The sequence below is a fragment of the Arvicanthis niloticus genome, chromosome 13 (assembly GCF_011762505.2).
Source record: "Arvicanthis niloticus isolate mArvNil1 chromosome 13, mArvNil1.pat.X, whole genome shotgun sequence".
Lineage (NCBI taxonomy): Eukaryota > Metazoa > Chordata > Mammalia > Rodentia > Muridae > Arvicanthis > Arvicanthis niloticus.
Genome location: NC_047670.1, coordinates 34,791,291 through 34,812,112, shown reverse-complemented (window position 1 = coordinate 34,812,112; position 20,822 = coordinate 34,791,291). Strand labels below are relative to the sequence as shown.

Genomic DNA, 20,822 nt, shown 5'->3' with positions numbered 1-20,822 from the left:
ATCCTACCCTCTGATAGAGTCAGCTCTGGACAGACATCAGAGCTTCAGGAAGCCTGCTTGCAGTTGTGGGTGGACAGCAGGGTCACACAATGGCCTTCTGTCCTCTTTCTTCCTTCCTTCCGTAGCACTCTTGTTCCAGGTGCTATGGGACTCAGCCCTGCGGTTACTCAGACTCCCCCTCAACTGCCCCCACACAACACCCAACCCCACCCACCTACCCCCACACACCATGCATGGTCCAAGGGTTGCCTATCTGCCCTGCAGCTGCACATCATCCCAAACTTGACAACTCCAGCAGACTGATCTGCTTTCTATTAACCCTTCCTCAGAGAATAGGAACCAGTTTCAAGTTAGTATCTACGTGAGTATTCTACCCCAACTGTCTTAGGGTTACCATTGTTCTGAAGAGACACCATGACTAAGGCAACTCTTATAAGGGATGACATTTAGTAGGGGCTGGCTTACAGTGTCAGAGGTTCAATCCATCATCCTCATGGCAGGAATGCTGGAGTAGCTGAGAGGTCTACATCTTGTTCCAAAGGCAAATAAAAGACTGTCTCCCATGTGGCTAGGAGGAGGGTCTCAAAGCCCATGCCCACAATGACACACTTAGTACAACAAAGTCACATCTCCTAATAGTGCCACTCCCTGAGCCAAGCATATTCAAATCAATATATTCCACTCCCTAGACCCCATAGGGCTTGTCCAAACATGTGAGTCTATGGAGGCCATACCTACCCATAGCATAATAAAAAATATTTAGTCCAATTTCCAAAGTCCCCATAGTCTCAGTGTCAAGGATGTCAAAAGTCCAAAGTTCAATTTTTTTTCTGAGATTCATTCAGTCACTTAACTGCAATCCCTATATTGTCAAAATAAAAAAGCAGATCACATGCCTCAAACATCAGAGGAAACACATTACCAGTCCAAAACGTCATAGCGAGGAAACACTAAACCATAAAAGACCAAAATCCAGCAGGGCAAACTCCAGACTCTGCATCTCCATGTCTAATGTCAACGTGCTCTTCAGATTTCCAACTCCTTTCACCGTTGTTGACTGCAACAAACTTCTTTCTTCTGGGCTGGTTCTACTCTCTGTTAGCAGCTTTCCTCAGAAGACAGACCACTGCTCTGGCATCTCAAACATCTTGGGGTCTCAAAGGCAACTTCAGTGTTACAGCTTCTTGTTTCAATGTCTGAGGTCCACACATGATCGTCTAGGCTCCTCCAAGGGCTGGCATCACTTCTCCAGCTCTGTTCTCCATAGTACTCTAAGCTCAGGCTCATCCACTCCACTGCCACTGCTTTCTTGGTGATCATCCCATGGTACTGGCATCTCCAGTTCCCTGGAGTCTTCTGCTGCAACTAGGCTTCACTAATCACTGCTATAGGCTCCCTTCATGGTTCCAAGGCTCAACTTCTTTGCATGACCCCTTCAGTCCTGAACCATCAACTGCAACTGAGGCTGCACCTTCACCAATGGCCTTCCCTGGCAAGCCTCAGCTGCTCTCCATGACCCCTTCATGCCTCCAAAATCAACACCAGTGGATGATTCATACAGATTACTAAGTCCAGCTGCAGCATGAGGTACAACCTTGGCTATCTCTGAAACACAGCTTCTTTTTGATTCCAAGATTTCACTTCAGTGATGTTGTTCCTTTCTTAATCACTGCTAATTTCTTAGCTTCAGCTAACCAGCATCAATTGTCCCAGTAGTCTTTTCTGTTCTTGACTCTAAATACAGAGCCATATGGCCCAAACTGCTGAGTTCTGCTGCTTGTTGAAGCTGGAACATGGATGGCCCCCTTATTCTATTACATTATTACTAGCTTTCTGCTTTCTAACTCCTTTACTGCCTAAGCTTGGCTGTCCTGGAACATAAAGGCATGTACCACCATGCCTGGACTGAAGCTTTTCTTCACTTAGAACTTGCTCTGTCCTAGGCTGGCCTTGAACTCAGAGATCTGCTTGCCTTTGTCTCCTGGGATTAAAGATGTGTACTACCAAGCCTAGGCCAAAGCTTTCCATGGTCACTATTTCTCAAGATCTGGATCAAAAGCCTATGTCTTCCAGCCTTAAAATCACAAGTGTAGGGCTGGAGAGATGCTGTAAAGTCCACTCGAAAAAGAACTCACGATCCGTGGAGAACTGCAGACGCACCCCAAATCACTCACGAGAAACACAACTTGATGCAATCGCATGAGGTTTACTGGCTAGCCAGGGCTGTCTTCCCTTCAAGCCCACGCAGGGGCAGAGGAATTCAGCCCCAAACAAAAGAATTTTACAGCCTTTAAGGGGGAATCTACAAACCAGGTGGGGGTGGAGTTAGGGAAGGGGGAAGGAGGGGGAACAGGTCACTAGGTAATCGATACATTTGATCTCAAATTCTTAAGATGGATGGTGTGTCACTTTATAATTGGCTATTTTGAACTAGTTTCACACTATATATCATGAGCTCCAGTTCAAGGGGGTTAGGTTTATCTCAAACTTTTAGCATCCTGGCACCAACTGTCTCAGGGCTGTTAGTTCAAAGCGAGGCCAGGCTAATCTCAGGCCCATAGCATCCTGACACCATGAATCTTAAGGTTTGTTTAGTTAGGGCCATCTGTTCAAATGGTCAGCTAATTTCCTGGGACTGAGGCAACACAATGTTTGACTTACAGGTTTTTATGTCTTTGCTTTTAAGAGTAGGGTTCAGGGGATCAACTTATGATTTTTCTATCTTTCAATGCCTCAGTGGTTAAGGGCAATGACTGCTTTTCCAGAGGTCCTGAGTTCAATTCCCAGCAACCACATGGCGGCTCACAACCATCTATAATGGCATCTGATACCCTCTTCTAGTGTGTCTGATGACAGCTACAGTATATTCATAGAAATAAAATAAATAATTCTTTAAAAAAATACACAAGTGTGCCCTCCATTTCTGAATTGTTAAAAGTACAAATGAAAACAATAACCAGGTAATAACACCTAACAGGACATACCTACCTATTCCTTGTTCTACTGCAAACACACAAACAATAAGCTTAGCTGGGTGGGGTCTTACCTTGAGGCTACCACTCTCTTAATTTCCAGGAATCCGCTCCATTACACTTCCTGCTGCCTTTTATTACTTGAACCATACATTTTGTATTTCCCAAACACTCTTCATTAGTAAACCAGAGGATAAAGTGTATGCTGGGCTTTTCTGAGACTTCCTTTGTCAATGCAATTAATCTGATTCTCTTCACTTTAGCCTTAGCCTCAGGCAGATTCTTCAGACAAAGGCAAAAGTAGCCACATTCTTCACCAAACTATCACAGAAACAGTCTCTAGGCCATATACTAACTTTCTCCTCTGAAACTTCTTGAGCCAGGTCCCTACAGTTCAAATCACACTCAGCACCAATGTCTTCCTTATTCCTACTGGGATGTCCCATTAAACCCCACCCAAAGCACTCCAATGCTTTCCAAATCCAAGTCCTCAAATCCACATTCCTTCACTGGTGCCCAGCTCACCCCCATAATGCCACACTTCCTCCAACTAGGCCACACCTACTCTAACAAGGCCACACAGCCTAACAGTGTCATTCCGGGAGCTAAGCATTCTCAAACCAGCACACCAAATTTAGCTGCATACAGAGTATGTCTCTATTTTGTAGTTACTTTGTATTCAACTGCTGCCTAACCTGTGATTGTCTCCTGATTATTTTTGAGGTGTGTGTGCAAAGGTGGTTGGGAGACAGGGTTTAATATAGCCTGCATTGGTCTTGAACTTACTATGTAATCAAGTATGGCCTTGACATATCCTCCTTGCTCAACCTCCTGAGTGTTAGAATTACCAGGTACATCACCACACCTAGACACCTAGACTTTGAACATAAATGGATATACCAGTAAATAGATATGTGCCCTTGAGTTGAGCTGCTTCTGTACCACCATACTCCCCATGCCTGTTTCCACATCTGTAAAAATCAGGTTTAAAAATAGGTTTGCTACAAGGATTGAGTTTGTTTATATAATGTACTTAGTAGTTGATGGCATATAATCATGTAAGTCACAGATATTTGAAGTATAGTCCTCCCACAGAGACTTCAAGAGTCAGCTAGCTGTGTCTTTCCTGACGATTCCATTCAAAAGGAATGGCTCTTCCTTTGAGAGCCACTGAGATAATTCTGAATTGCAAAAGACACCTTGACAGATCTGTTTAGTAAGCTCCAGTGAGGGGATGTCCGGGCCTATCAATGTTGGCAAAAACAGATTTCCTACCAGTGTTTAGCTTTTCCAAGCAGTCATTTTAATAGGAACAAGAGGCAGTGTTTAGTTTTTCTAAGCAGTAGTATTAATGGGGGCCAGGGAACAGAGAGGAATTCATCTTACTGATACAAGTTAGAAACTATGTTAATGTTTTGTCAAGTCTCTTAAAGCAGAAGTTACTATGTTGGTATCACTTGACTCAGCACCCTATACAATAAATAAGTGTATCACTTTGCAATTATGCTTCTAATTCTCATGCTCTCTGAACAAAGTCTCAGCATTAGGCCTGGTGTAGATCCTTTTTTATTGGGGTACAGATGTTTGGAGATGTAGCTCAGTTGGTAGAATATTTGCCTGTCATGCCAGAAACCCTTGACTCAATCCTCAGCACCACATAAAAGGTGTGATGGTCCAGGTGTGTAATTCAGCACTCAAGGGCTGAAAGCAGGAGTTTTATAGGTGGGTATCAGGGTCCAGCACATGCCCACTGGGATTTCCAGTTTCTTCTACCTCAGAACAAAAAATTGAGCCAGGGACATGTGGATAGTGGTAGAAACAGGAACTGCTACACACACACACACACACACACACACACACACACACACCATGTTTTGTTTTAGAGACAAGATTTTTCTGTGTAGTCCCCACTGTCCTGGAACTCACTCTGTAGACCAGACTGGCCTACTACTCATGAGATATACCTGCCTCTACCTCCTGAGTGCTGAGATTAAAGGCATGAACCACCACTAACAACTACAGAAACTTTATTAAGAAAGAGAGTATCTCTAATCAAAGTGGGCCAGAGCTGGAAAGCAAGCAATTTGTTCCTATAAAATTGGGACTTTTTTTTTTTTTTTTTTAAATCCCAAATGGCTTCTGTATCAATTAAGAATGTCAAAGATTTACCTGTTACCTATACAGCCACCCTGGGTTACTCATGGTGATCTTGATGGTTTTGTTTGGGGCAGAGGTTGTCAGTCTCTCACCACCAGCTGCCACACAGGGCCCCATCAACCTTCTGTCAGACCCAGAAGGTCTGAGAGATTTTTCTGTGGAGGAGGAATTTTGGGGAACTGAACTACCTTTGCAAGGCAGAGTAGAGCAATCAACCAACCAGTGTCCACAGTTTGGACAGAGCCCTGGCAGCAGGTGAGGAACGGGGCAGTTCTTAGACAGATGGCCAGTTTACCACACTTGAAGCAGGTCCAGGTTGAGTCCGTTACTGCTCGTTTTTGGAGATAGCCTCAGCTGAGGCTGGTATTGTCTAACAGGGGAAGCCTTTTTTTTTTTTTTTTTTTTTTTTTTTTTAATTAAACACCTTAAATGCTAGTCAGCAGATCTCTCTGAGGGGTTTGAGAAGCATCATCTAACCTATTAAGTATACCCCTAATTTCAAAAAGTCTTGTTTTTAATTACTTTCTTTAAGTCTAACCTTGACAACATATACAGAAGGCTAAGCTTGCCCCGGAAATGAGTCACATTTGTACTTAGCATGACTACAAACAATTCTGAGCACAGAAAACCATCATTTATAAAGTGAGTGACCATTAACTTGCATGTCATAATTATCCTTAACACTTTACAAGTTAGTAGCTTTTATAAGATTAGGATTTTACAGTTTTATCCCTGGTAAGTTACATTCTATCCCAATGGCTGTTGTCGGTTCTTTCAGCTGTCTTGAAGAGCCGTTATATTTTCTTTCTTTCGTGTAGTTAATTTATTTTTGTCAATTCATCAATTAAAAACCTCTTCAGTCTCAAAGCCAAACCTATCGAAGGCAAAGGGCTTGGTTTAAGGACCTTTTTCTCTGGCGTTTGAAGCCTAGATGGCGGGAAGCCGCCGGCAGGTAGCCAAAGGGGCCTTCCGCATGCACGCGCCAAAATTCCAAACAAGACGCTGCACAGCTCTCTCCCGTCTCCTTCCACGGAGGGCGGAGAGCCGGAACTACGGAAGGAGGAACGACGTCGCAAATTCCAGTTCGGTGCTCCACACAGTTTGCTGGAGTTCCAGTTCGCTTCGGCATAGGTTCCCGCGCTCTTCAGATCGAAGGAGAGTTTCGGGTTCGTCAGTTGGGGGGGGGGGGGGAGGAAGGGGGGGTCAGGAGGCGGGGCCGACGGCGGAGTGGGCGTGGCTGGCGGCGGAGGGATCCCGCGCGCGTACGCTGAGGCCGCTGGGCGCGCAGTTTGTGGCGCCAGAATTCAGAGCGCGTGAGCGCCTGGGAAGCTTCCTCCCGAGCTCGCTACCCTTCTCCGTCTCCCTCGCCTCGGGTTCCGGCTTTTGCAGCGGGACACGATGGTGGTCCTCCGCAGCAGCCTGGAGCTGCACAGTCGCTCCACCAGCTCTTCGGCCACCGACTCTCTGGACCTGTCCACTGAGTTCCTCAGCCTGGAGGACAGCGGCCGGAGGCGGCCCAGCTTGCCCCTAGCCGCGGGGAAATCTTCGGCGTCCAAAGCGGCGGCGGCGGCGGGCGTGAGTACCGGCCTGGGGCGGGGAGCCTTGGGCCCTGGGGTGGGGGTGGGGTGGAGACGCGCTGAGGGGACCCGCGCCCCGCGCTGGCCTGGTGGGCTGTCGCGGACCAGCGAGGTGGAAGGTTCTGGAGAGACAGAACTGGCTGGAAGCGGGCTGAGCAGTTGGCCGCCACCTCTTTCTACGCAAGAGGAAACCGAGAGCCGAAGCGCTGCGTAGGGCCGAGCCGAGGTGCTTTGGGCCGCCCCTGTGCTCCCCCCATCCCCCCCTTCCGGGCTCCTTCCCGGGTTCGTGTCAGTGAGGGGAGTGCGACCCCCTGACTGCTCGAGCGCGTGCACGTCAACATTTTTTTTTTTTTTTAAGGGGTTGCGGGCCCAGACAGTAAAGAGTCCGCTGACCTCCATTTACGGTCCAGGGAGGTTCCATCCTGAGCCTCAGCGAAGTAAAATATCAGGTTGCATAATGTGGAGGGACGGACGGCAGGCATCGTTTCCTGTGCACTTCCTTTAAGTCTCTTGACAAGCCTTAGAGGACGCGAGTGGTGGTTATCAGTGTGACAGATGCAGACATGGACTCCAGAAAGGTAGACAGAAAGTGGTAGACAGTTCTGAAATTGGAACTTAGGTTTTTGTGCCTCCCACATCTTTCCTTTTCTGGCACTTCATGCCGCATTTCCAGTCTCTGTAGTGGGAGGTTTGCAAATGCTTCTTGCCCATCTCAGGGACCGGTGGGGGGTGGGGGGTGGGGGGTGGGGGGGATTAGACGTCCCCCCACTCCGGCAGATGGGGACAGCGTTCGCTAAAAAGGTTGAAGCTGAGGTTGAGGAAGCAACACGAAAGTTTCCGAAAACCGGTAGTGATGGTCGTGTTGCAGTGAGGGAGTAGGAAAAATAGAACCGGATAACTGGTCAGGAGCCTGGAAGTCAGTGATAGAGCGCTGCGCTAGGAGTGACACAGCACTGTCCACTTAGTTCAGACAATGCTAGCCTTGTGTTAGGGCACTATAGAAAGTGAATGTTTTGAAGACAAGACTTACTTGCTTCCGTGGGGACTGGAATGAAACTTAGTCTGTAATTTTTTTTAAGCTCTGAAATTGTTGCTTTTAAATTGAAAATCCTGACCTTTTAGGATTTGCTTCTCAGTCAGGTGCAGGAAGTGACAGAGATCTGGGTCAGGTAAACATTTCTTACTCAGAATTACAAACCAGTCCTCTTTACATGAACTGTTATTCTGCCCTCTGTCCTAGCAATTACAACCGTCTAAGACATCTATAATCTCCTAATTTTTTTCTTTATATTTCTCCCTTACTCAGAATGTAACTATAGAGTGTATATTTTTAATTTTATTTTCTATTAGCACTGTATTTTAGAACAGAACACGGCACTTAGTAGATGCAATATATATTATATTATTTTTTTTGAGGGGGGGGGTGGTTTTCCTAGACAGGGTTTCTCTGTATAGCCCTGGCTGTCCTGGAACTCACTCTGTAGACCAGGCTGGCCTCGAACTCAGAAATCCGCCTGCCTCTGCCTCCCAAGTGCTAGGATTAAAGGTGTGAGCCACCACTGCTGGGGCGCAGTATATGTTTTTAGTTATTATTCACAGAGATAAGCTAGGCCTGGTATACAGATCATGCCATACATACTATATGGGGGTTGAGCCTTTAAAGTACATACATACAGCAGCCTGTTGTGGTCTGTAAGGTTTCTTTGTGTAGCCCAGGTTATCCTAGAACTCTTTGGATATGTAGACCAGGCTAGCCTCAAACTCAGAACTACCACCTAAAGTGCTGGAATTAAAAGCATTCACTACTACCTGGCCACATTTTATATGTTTGAAATGAAGTTCTCTCTTCTATTAATCAAGGTACTTTTGTAGATCTTCTAATTAGAGGTTAATTAGGGAGTGTCATGTTGGATTTTCCTCAAGGACAACAGATTCCTATTACAAAACACCATCTATACAGCTTTGTATTTGAAAAGTTTTATAAACTGGGGACTTTATATTCAGTTCCATGTCTTCTGTAAGTGAAATGTATGTTTCAAAGACTTAACTCTCTGCATACCCTAGTCTTTGAATATTTCTTAATTTCCAGTCACATATTTATCAACAGATGGTAGAGATGGTACTTCGGTTGGTTAAATTTATTCATTTTAAATTCATTAATAAGATTTTTCTTAGTTTAATATTGGAGACTGACCTTAAATTCTGAAGGCATGAGGAGTGACCCATAACTACAATGTACCTTGTTTTAGTTTTGAAGGCAGTTTTGTAATTTCGACTTTCAGCACGTTCTCGTCTGCATTCACTGGATTTTTTTTTTTTAATGTGGTAGTGGGCCAGTTAAGCTACCAACGTATTGTGTTTGCTTGGTGAGTCGTCACCCTTGTTACATTTTCTGGACAAACGTGGGTATGATATGGAACATTCCTTATTTATTGAGCCTGTTTATCAATGTACATCTGGAGTACACATCCCCTTCATGGAAGATTTCTGGACTTCTTTGAGTGCCCAAGGGGCACACTTCTTGAAGCCCACGCTCTGGGTGTACTTAGGAAGTTGATGGCATATTCTTGGGTCACCACCTCATTGATGGCAGAACTTGAACATATAGTCAGTTTCAGCTTCCCATGTAGCTGGGATTACAGGCCTGTGCAGGGACACCTCAACATGGAGTGCTGAAGGGGGCTTGTGGAGTTGGGACACATAACACAAGTCTGCATGCAGTATGAGCCAGAAAGGGCTCTTAATTGTAGGTTTAGAAGCTGAAGTATTACGAAGCCCTGAAGAGCTACAGTAGGGATTTGGTAAGTTAGGTCTGAGTCAGCAAATCCAGAGTTTGGTTGACTGTTGAGATTTTGTTGTTGGGATATTAGTTGTTTGGGGCTAGAGAGATGTGTCAGTGGTGAGAGGACCTAGGTTCAATTTCTAGCACCCATACTGTGGCTCACAACTGTCTGTGGCTCCAATTCCAGGGAATCCAACTTCCTCTTCTGACCCCCACAGGTGCCAGACACAGGCAGGCAAGACACTGATACAGAAAATAAATAAATCTTAAAAAGAGGAAGAAAGAAAAGAAATTTCACTCTCTTGTAGTTCCTTTCTTTTTTGTCTTTTTTTTGGGGGGTGGGGGGTGGGTTGTTTTGGTTTGGTTTGGTTTGGTTAGGTTTTTTTTGAGACAGGGTTTCTCTGTGTAGCCCTGGCTGTCCTGGAACTCACTCTGTAGACCAGGCTGGCCTCGAACTCCACCTGCCTCTGCCTCCCAAGTGCTGGGATTAAAGGCATGTGCTACCACTGCCCGGCAGTTCTTTTCAACATATAAATTTTATTTTAATTTTTTTTTTACTGTGTGTATGTGTACACATGTTTGTACACAGGAGGAAATAGGACAGCTTGCGAGAGTGTTCTCTCCTTCTACCCTGAGTCTTGGAATTTTAATTCAGGTCTTAAAGCTTGGAGGCAGGTTCCTTTATCACTGAACTATTGGGCTGACCTTATTTATTTTTTGGTATGAGTATCCCAGCTCAGCCTCACACTGTAATGTAACTGACATACATATGGAACCTTGAACTTTTGATCCTGCTGCTGTGCCCCCCTATGCCTGCCTATTCCCATTACCCCAAGTGGTGGGATTGCAGGCAGGTGTCACCCACCATGCCAGGTAATAAATTCTGTATTTGCAGTTTCATAGCCTGTTCTAATACTTGTAATGAAATAATTATTTTGATTTATTGTTTCTTGGGGAGATAAAAAAATCACCCTGTACTAAAAGCAACTTACTATTAACATAATCAGAAGAAATTACCACTTGTTAAGTTGGTCTTAACTAAAGTCAAAACAGCTTTCTTAATTTTTTTCTTAAAGGATGAATCCTCAGTTACAGGAGTTAAAATCTACTACAATACACGTTCTTTAAGGTCTTTGAGAAAGCAACCACAAACTTCTTCAGATTCTAGTTTTGATAAGAATTCGGAAAGAACAGAGAAATACTCCAATGGCAGACATTTCACAAGGTAATACAAGAAAAACTGCTTGCTTTTATATGTTTTTATTATTTTACATGAGTTGTACATGCATGTGTTTGCATGTATGTAGGCAAGTATGTGAATGTGTATGTGGGTGGGTACACGAGGAGGTCAGAGACTGATGTGGATTGTCTTCCTTGATCTTTGTAGGAACTTTTTTTTTTTTTTTGGTTTTTCGAGACAGGGTTTCTCTGTGTAGCCCCTAGCTGTCCTGGAACTCACTCTGTAAACCAGGCTGGCCTCAAACTCAGAAATCAGCCTGTCTCTGCCTCCCAAGTGCTGGAATTAAAGGTATGTGCCACCACTGCCCGGCTAGGAACTCTTAATTATATACTTTCCCTGCCACTGGCCTTTTTCACTATAGCCAGCACTCTGTTTTTTCTTTCCTTTTTACCCCGTTTTTAAAATCTTTTTGGTTTTTCGAGACAGGGTTTCTCTGTGTAGCCCTGGCTATCCTGGAACTCTGTAGACCAGGCTGGCCTCGAACTCAGAAATCCGCCTGCCTCTGCCTCCCAAGTGCTGGGATTAAAGGCGTGCACCACCACTGCCCGGCGCCATTTTTTAAATCTTATTTATGTCTGAAAGACTTGATAATCAATTCTGTAGCAAAAATATAGAAAACTTGAGAGCTGGAGAGATGGCTCAGCAGTTAAGAGAACTGACTGCTCTTCCAGAGGTCCTGAGTTCAATTCCCAGCAACCACATGGTGGCTCACAACCATCTGTAATGGGATCCAATGCCCTCTTCTGGTGCAACAGTGTACTCACATACATAAAATAAATAATTCTTTTTAAGAAGAAAAAGAAAACTTGAAATCATTCCACAACAGACCTAAATATTTTTGTGATCATGATGTTCTTGACTTGGGTCCAGAGATCATAATCACATAAGTCACCTTCAGAGAACACATGAAACTTGTGAAGTAATATTTAAACTTGTATAGGCACTTTTCTAGGTAGAAAAAACTAAGGCTATACTCAGATTCACAGGGTTAAAGTCTGGCCACCTGATTTGACAAATTTCTTTGGCACACAGCCATATGCATCTATGGCAACTTTCATACTTACAGTGTCAGATAGTTTTGACAGGCACAGAATTGCTTAGACTTATCTTAGACTGATAAGACTAAAATATTAGCTATCTTCAAACACCTTCACAAAAAATTTAATAATTTCTGTAAAATTAAAAGCTCATCTGGCCGGGCGTGGTGCCGCACACCTTTAATCCCAGCACTTGGGAGGCAGAGGCAGGCGGATTTCTGAGTTCGAGGCCAGCCTGGTCTACAGAGTGAGTTCCAGGACAGCCAGGGCTACACAGAGAAACCCTGTCTCGAAAAACCAAAAAAAAAAAAAAAGCTCATCTGGTCCAGAACAACAACAAATTGTTACTTTAATTGTTTTATATGGTTTGAAGGGCAGGACTCCTAGAGAAAAAAATTATAAGCCTAAAAACTGTTCAACAAATTGCTCAAACTTTTTTTTTCTTTATGCTTATCGATTGAAGGCAATTGTCAGGAATTTTTTTCTCTGCTATGTAAATTCCAGGGTTCAAACTGAAGTCAGCAGCCTTGGTGGGCAGGTGCTTATACCCACTGAGCCATCTTGCTGGTCCTACTTAAAATTAAAAGCCTTTATTTTCTCTTTTGTTCTTACCTGTGTTCTAAGAAAGATAAGGAATTAATGTTTGCTCATGCTTTTCAGAGGATATATGGGTGAATTATTCTAGATGGTTTCCTTTTAAGTTTTTATTTTATTTTTGTTTGCTTTTTGTGTTTTGAAACAGGGTTTCTCTGTATAGCCTTGACTATCCTGGAACTCACTCTGTAGACCAGGCTGGCCTTGAACTCAGAAATCCACCTGCCTCTGCCTCTCAAGTGTTGGGATTAAGGGCATGTACCACCACTGCCCATCTTATTTTTTTAACTTCTGTGTTTGATATGAATTCATGTCTAGGTGTGAACATGTGTGTAGGGGTGCATGCATTTTGGATGCCAGAGGTCCATCTCAGTTGTCTTCTTCCATAAATGTTTACCTTATTTTGAGGCAGGATTTCTCACTGAGCCTGGAGCTCATCGATTTAGCTGGGCTAGCTGGCCAGTGACCTCTGGAGAATCTACCTGTTTCAGTTTATCTCCACCTTCAACTTCATCCCCAGTGCCACACCCAGTTTTTAGTTGGGTACTGGGAATCCAGACTCAGATTCTCATGCCTGTATAGTGGGCACTAAATTGATTTTTTTTTCCCTTTTTTTTTTTTTTTTGATACTGAAGATAGAACCCAAGACCCCAGGAAGTGCTTTATCACTGAACTGTAGTCGTAGCCCTTGTTTGTGGAGAATAGTCAATAAATATAATTATTTATATAATTATATATATGTATATGTACACATATATATGTGTGTATGTATGTATGTATGTTTTGAAAAATCAGATGAAGTTCTGTTTTTGTTTCCCCCCATGTAAAATGTTTGGGTTTGGTTTTGGTTTTTTTTTTTCCAATTCAGTAGATTATATCATTTTTGGGTGTGGATGGGTTGTTTTGTTTTAGACAAGGTCTCTGCTGGAGCCTAACCTTGAACTCAAAGCTGTAGACTTGTGTTTTTTGTTGCTGTTTGTTTGTTTTTGAGACAGTGTCTCCCTATAAAGCCCTGGCTCACCTGGAACTCGATATGTAGTCCAGGTTAACCTTGAACTCAAGAGATCTGTGTCTCTTTGCTTTCTGGGTGTGTGAGCACTCCATGGTAATCCTCTTGACCCAGTTTTTCAGTGTTGGCAATAATTTGAAGTGATTGTTCATAGAAAACAATTACCATATCTCTAAAGTTCATTCATTCTCTTTAGAATTCCAAATTTCTAAAGGTTATGAGATTGCTATAGCCTTGTGTGAAACATGTTTTCATGCAATGCTTTTTTAAAATCATACTTAAATACTTAGTCCAAGGATTTCACTTATTATTTCAAGTGAGATACTTTGACTTGATATTTCTGTTTGGCTAAGAGTTAATAGCCAATGTGGTAGGTTACACCTACAATCCTATCACTTAGAAGACTGAGTCAGGTTGGAACTAGAAAGATTGCCCAGCAGTTAATACTTCTGCTCATCCCAAATTCAATTCCCAGCACCTATGTCAGTTGTCTCAGGTCTGTAACTTCAGCTCCAGAAGATCCAACACCTGGACTCCACATGCACAAGTACATATAATTAAAAACAAGTATAACTTAAGGCTAAGACACTAAGTAACTACATACTGCTATTAGTTCAAATCTAGCCTGAGCTACAATGTGAGACTGTCTTAGTTAGGGTTTTCATTGCTGTGAAGAGACACCATGACCATGGCAACTCTTAGAAAACATTTAATTGGGACTGGCTTACAGTTTCAGAGGTTTCATCCATGATCATTGTGGTAAGAAGCAGGGCGGCATGAAGGTAGGCGTGGTGCTGGAGAAGGAGCTGAGAGTTATATGTCTTGATTGGCAGGCAGCAGAAGGGGGGTCCATCACACTGAGTGTAGCTGGAGCATATGATAACCTCAAAGCCTGTCTCCACAGTGACACAATTTCTCCAACAAGGCCACACCTTCTAATAGTGCTACTATGTATGGACCAAACATTCAAACTCATGAGTCTATGGGAGCCAACCTATTCAAACCACCACAAAGACTGTCTCAAAAAACAAAAGCAAATAGGTTTGTTATTAAATTCAAAACTGACTTGTTTAGCCATAACATATATTTTCAATGTTTCTTGGGGTTTTAAGTATCTGAGTATTATACTTTCTTGACTTATTTAACTTTCCACCTTAGTTTGTCATATAGAATGTGGGATTTAAACGTCTGTCAATTTTATTTTTAATTCATTTAGCATATTTTTTATAATAGGCAGTTGGCTCAACAGCAGGCTGATAAAAAAAGAGAAGAGTGCAAAGAAGGTAAGTTGTGCTAATAGCATTTCAACTTTGTAAAGCTTGTAGTTCATATTTATAGACTTGTTGAAGCACATACCAAAACCTTTTTGTTTCATTAGATTTGTCATAGTATGTAAAAGAAGCCATCATATACTAATTTCAGGAAAAATAACCTTTACTCCTAAAAGCTTCAAGCTCCTATTATGGTTTGGATAAGAGCAGCCCCAATAGGTTCATATATTTGAATGCTAAGTCCCAAGGCAGTGGAACTCTGGTGAAATTAGAAGGCTTAGGAAGTATGGCCTTGATGAAGAAGAAAGTGTGATGCTGAGGGTGGACTTTGAGATTTCAAAAGCCCAACCAGGCCTAGTGCATCTCATTCTTTTCACCTACAGAACAGGATGTTGTTCTTAGCTACTATAACTCCCAGTATGTGACTATGCTCCCCACCATGATGATAGTGGACTAACTCTCTGAAACTATAAGCAGTGCTTTCTTTTATCAGAGTTGTCTTGGTCATGGTATCTCTTCACAGTAATAGAACAGTGGCTAAGACACTTATATAATCTATCTTGGCTCTTCTAGTTCTTGTCTTGCCCTCAGATTCCAAAGTAACCACCAGTCTGTTCTTTTTTCATAGACAGGTTTTCTCCATGTAGCTTTAACTGTCCTGGAACTCCCTCTGTAGACAGATCCACCTTCATCTGCTTCCCAAGTGCTGGGATTAGAGGTGTGCACCACTGCCACCACTTGACTGTAGATTAGTTTGTATTACCTAGAGGTTTATATAAGCAAAATCATTCAGGATCTTACTCAGCACTTGGTGTGTGTGCGTGTGCGTGTGTATTAATGTAGGATGCTCTGTTTGCATGTACACCTACATGCCAGAAGAAGGCATCAGATCCCATTACAGGTGGTTGTGAGCAACCATGTGGTTGCTGGGAATTGAACTCAGGACTCTGGAAGAGCAGTCAGTGCTCTTAACCACTAAGCCATCTCTCCAGCCCCAGACTGATCTTTTAACTCAGGATCTGCCTGAGCTTCTTGAGGGCAGAGATTGCAGGCATTGTGCCACTACACCTGGCTTTATATCTTGTCTTTCGATAGACTTGAGCTGTTACTTATTGTGAGCTATTACAAACTGCTTTAAACTTTCAAATACGAGTTTTCATGACATATCTTTTCTGAAGTGAGGTAGATTATCCATAGGTATATGTTGCTAATACTTATTTAAAATCTGTTTATTTTTCTGTACATATCTGTAAAGACAAAGTTATGCCAGTTATTCGCTCATTGAGGAATAGAAACATCACTTCAAGTACAGAACGTTTGCATGAACAAAATGGAGATGTTGAAGTTCGAAGAAGTTGTAGGATTAGAAGTCGTTACAGTACCATGAACCAGTCTGTGCTATTTGACAAGCTTATAACAAAGTAAGTAAAAATATTTAAGATCAAACTTAAGTATCTAGAACAAACTTTATTGGTAAAGTATTGTGAAATTTTACTATTATCCTTTCTCCCCCTCCCCGACACAAAACTATGTAATTGGCTGTCCTTAAACTCAGATCTCCCTGCCTTTGCCTCCCAAGTGCTAGGACCAAAGGTGTATGCCACCGCCCTGGTTCTCCCCCCACCCCCCTTTCTCTCCCTAGGTTTTAGGTATTGAATATTTATTTTGTGCTTGCACTACAATTAAGCTGCATTCCTGACCCCATCCTGAACATTGTAATCTGTTTGATTTGTGTGAAACATACAGGAGAATGGCTATTAGTAACTTTTACTCTATATATGTGTTTAATTTCTTGGAAAGAAATATTGAATATTTTACCCAAGTATGTTAATGCCTCCTGGCTGAAATTCTAACTATTTCTGAAGCACTGCTGAAGCTGTACTTCAGAAGATGGATGACATGAAAAAGATGCGTAGACAGCGAATGAAGAAACTTGAAGATTTGGGAGTGTTCAATGAAACAGAAGAGGTAACTATTCTTCATTAGGTAGTGACTTAACATCCCATTTAGTGTGTGATTCACTTAGGAGTAATAATTAATCATTTTGTCCAGCACTTGTTGATTTGTCACAAATTATTACTAGAATTAAAAGTTTATAGTATGTTTACATTTTAAGAATAATTAGGTTTTAATTTTTGTGTGAACATATACTAAATATTAAAGGATTTTATTTAAACATTTGTAGAGTAATCTTACTATGTACACAAGAGGAAAACGGAAGGCTGTTCAGCAAGCTGATGAAGAAACAACTGATAACCAAGACGGCAGTGTGGGTTAGTTTTCTTTTTATCTCATGTTTTCTGGCTTCAAAGTTAAGCCCCCACCCCACCCCACTCGTTTATTTATTTTATTTATAGCATGTACACCAGAAGAGAGCATCAGATTCCATTACAGATGGTTGTGAGCACCATGTAGGTGCTGGAAATTGAACTCAGGACCTCTGGAAGAGCAGTTAGTGCTCTTAATTGCTGAGTGATTTCTCTAGCTCCCAAAGTTAAGCATTTTTAACTTAGTAGACAATAGCTTTCTTATTTAGATTCTGTGGCATTTATTGTAGTTTGTAGTGGTTATAATTTAAAAGAAATATAGTCAGCCGGGCGGTGGTGGCGCACGCCTTTAATCGCAGCACTTGGGAGGCAGAGGCAGGTGGATTTCTGAGTTCGAGGCCAGCCTGGTCTACAGAGTGAGTTCCAGGACAGCCAGGACTATACAGAGAAACCCTGTCTTGAAAAACCAAAAAAAAAAAAAAAAGAAATATAGTCAATCAGAAAAGGATAGTATGTTGGAGAAAGTAACCTAAATCAACAGTTTTAAAATAAATGGTTTGGTTGTATAATAAAACTGCAGATAGTTTATCATACATCTCTGTATTTTAAAGTAATTAAAGTTAATTATGCTACTGATTTTGAAACTTAATAGCATATTCTATTTTTTCTTGAGTAAAAACAGTTTTCTAAAATATGTTGATGAAGGCTATCTTACCATTATCATAAATGTGTTTGTTAGACTGACATAATTCCCATAGCCAGAGAACTAGGACTATGGTGAGCCACCATGTGAGTGCTGGCAACTAAACCCAGGATCTCTGGAAGCTCTCAACCACTGAGCCATTCTCCAATTCCTCCACAGCCCTTCATCCCCAACCCCTGAATCTAAGTTTTAATTCTATAATTTTTACTTCTGTTTTGAAAAATTCTTAATTATTATTTAAATAATGGAAAAGGAGGTAAATTTTTCAAAAATCCCTTTCTCTTAACTCCCTATGTTAAAAATTATTAACACTTTGGTGAGTATATTGGATGTATTTCCTTTGTAAAATTTTCATTTCATTAATTTGGGGATTGATGGTAAGGGTGCATGTGGAAGTCGGAGGACAGTTGCAGGACTTGGTTTTCTGACTTTGTGGGTCCTGGGTGTGGAACTCATTTTGTTAGTTTAGTGGCTGTTACCCTTATTTGCTGACATCTCTCTGGCCTTCTGCTTAATATTAATTGTAGAGTCATCTGAAGAGGGTGAAGAGCAAGAGGATGATGATGGTGAAGATGAGGAAGATGAGGAAGATGAAGAAGATGAAGAAGATGGAGAAGAAGATAATCAAAAAAGATACTATCTTCGGCAGAGAAAAGCGACTGTCTACTATCAGGCTCCACTGGAAAGTAAGTGCTGCAAGTGATCTTTCAGGACAAAGATCATTACCTTATTACTCGCTTTCTGTTTTTTTCCTTTTTAAAAACATTCTTTATTACACTGTATTCTGTGTGGTATATGTGTGCATGTGCACATGCCATTGTGCACATGGGGGTGCACTCAGAAGACAACTTGGAATCAGCTGTCTTGAACTCCATGTAGCAAGGGCCTTTACCTACTCACCTTTCTAGCCCTGTTTTGTTTTGGTTTTGATTTCTTAAAAAAAAATTTTTTTTTTTCATTTTTACTTTGCTAAATGGTCATGTTGCTTTTATTTGAGACAGGACATTTTCTGTTTTCTTTCTTTCTTTCTTTTTTTTTGTTTTTTTTTTTTTTTTTGTTTTGTTTTGTTTTGTTTTATTTTTTTGTTTTTCGAGACAGGGTTTCTCTGTGTAGCCCTGGCTGTCCTGGAACTCACTCTGTAGACCAGGCTGGCCTCGAACTCAGAAATCCGCCTGCCTCTGCCTCCCAAGTGCTGGGATTAAAGGCGTGCACCACCACTGCCTGGCAACAGGACATTTTCTGTGTAGCCCAGGCTGGCCTCAAACTTGGCGATCCCACTGCCTGACCCTCTTGAGTATTGGGATTATAGGTGTGTGTCACTATGCTCTAATAGTATTTTTTTAGTATTCTAAATTAGATGTGAAAGGGTGGTTTAGTCCATTGTCATTTCTTGCTATTTTGAGATTTGAGTTTTTGTTTTATATCGTATGTATATAAAACTGTTTTGATTTTTATTATATCATACCTAATACAGTAGAGCTTTTAGTTATGTCTTTATAATCATAAATCTTGCGTGTGGCTAGTGTGTTTTACTTGGTTGTCCTATACATACATTATACTTGTCTGTCTGTGAGTCTGTGTGCAGCACCTGCATGCAAGTACCCACAGAGGCCAAAAAGGTGTTGGGTCTCCCATAGTTGGAGTTACAGATGTTGTAAGTCACTTTGTGTGAATACTAGGAATGGAACCCAGGTCTTCTCACAGCAGATGCTCAACAACTGCTGAACTCTCTTCAGCCCCCCCACTATATTTTTAATATTAACCCCACAGAGAAATAAAATGACAAAAGTAAAATCTTCTATAGATATACTAGCGTTTTTATGGAAGGTAGTACCTTTGTAAATATTTAAAGGAAAAAATTACTTTTTATATTTTCTATGTATGTGCTCAAATTTCTTTTTCTAGAACCTCGTCATCAGAGAAAGCCCAACATGTTTTATAGTGGCCCAGCTTCTCCTGCAAGACCAAGATACCGATTGTCTTCTACAGGACCAAGAAGTCCCTATTGTAAACGAATGAACAGGTTAGGTTTGAAATAGTGATCAGTTTATGATAACATAACTGGCCGTGTTATGACAGGATTCTAGAGTCTTTGGATTGAGCGTATTAGGGTAGAATTCTAGAATTTCATACATGGGAGAGCTCTGGTATGCATTTAGTGCTCTAATTCCCATTACCAGTGACTTTTTTTGCTTTTGCTTTCATTAATAGGAAGTATTAGTAACTACTTGGTAAGGTAGTTTATTCCGTTGTAGCACATCAAATGATGGATCTACTTTGACTTAGTGTATATTGTAGTTAGGCTTTGTGTTAAGTATTTTACAAAGATTATTTCATTTAAAATTCACATTTAGATTGTAGCCTTTTTTATATACTTCCACAACCATAATCTCCCTCCACCTTAAATATTCTAAGTTATACAGCTTCTAGACTGGATCATGACACTGGCCATCTTTTTCTGGATCTATTTTATAGTTTATTTCTTTTATGTTTTAGAAGAAATTGTTTTTGTTTCACTAAAGAATTTCTTTTTAAAGAGAATCCAATAGTTGTTTTCTTTCTGATTTAAGTTTATAGGGATAACCTGTATTTATTTTCCCATCTTATGTAGTATAAGGTTTTCTGATAGAATGACCAAGGTTTGGACAGTGTTACAGTGGCCTGTAAATAAAAACAAGGACAAGAATGATAAAATATATCAGAAATAAGACTGAAAGCATAGTTTTCAGCTATGTAAACAATTGTCAGGGACTCTGTAAACTGTCTGCTCATGTGTTGGTCATGGAAAGCAGGAACGTTTTAAGTGTTGAGGAATCATTGAGGAGAGATGGTGTAAAGGTGTGTGCCACCACCGCCTGGTAAAGACTCATCTCTTTTAGGAAAAATAAGTATATTTGTATTCTTGCATGTTGTAATTCTGTCAGAATCACAACTAGACACTCTGAGTTTCTTTTCTCATCTCTTTTCACCAAACTGAAGGATGGAAGATCAGGAAGGCAGATTCCACCTGTCAGAGCTACTCAAGATCAGTTATGCTTGAAAAGATTCTGTGTTTTCAGTATTTTTATGAGCTCATTGGACTACTGTTAAGAGCCAGACTTGGTGATGCAGTCCTCTAATCCCATCTGGAAACTGATGCATGAAGACTGACAGTTTAAGGCCTGCCTGGCAACAGAGCAGTTCAAGGCTAGCCTAGTCAACTTAGCTCCAAAA

The 20,822-nt window shown here is 41.6% G+C and overlaps 1 protein-coding gene across 2 annotated transcripts in view; it reads left to right on the top strand.

The window, feature by feature from the left end:
* Nucleotides 1-6,391: 6,391 nt before the first annotated feature.
* The window catches only part of Atad2 (ATPase family AAA domain containing 2), a 41,890-nt gene continuing 27,459 nt past the window's right edge, over nt 6,392-20,822 (top strand). Inside the window, exons 1-8 of one of the 2 annotated variants that reach the window (XM_034517584.2) lie at nt 6,392-6,704; nt 10,565-10,713; nt 14,602-14,651; nt 15,895-16,060; nt 16,505-16,607; nt 16,825-16,912; nt 18,137-18,295; nt 19,515-19,632. In XM_034517584.2, the coding sequence (XP_034373475.1) occupies nt 6,528-6,704; nt 10,565-10,713; nt 14,602-14,651; nt 15,895-16,060; nt 16,505-16,607; nt 16,825-16,912; nt 18,137-18,295; nt 19,515-19,632 (1,010 nt within the window). In that variant the 5' untranslated portion in view covers nt 6,392-6,527. Of the gene's footprint in view, nt 6,705-7,193; nt 7,285-10,564; nt 10,714-14,601; nt 14,652-15,894; nt 16,061-16,504; nt 16,608-16,824; nt 16,913-18,136; nt 18,296-19,514; nt 19,633-20,822 lie in introns of those variants that run through there. The other variant, XM_076911370.1, reaches the window with a different exon arrangement.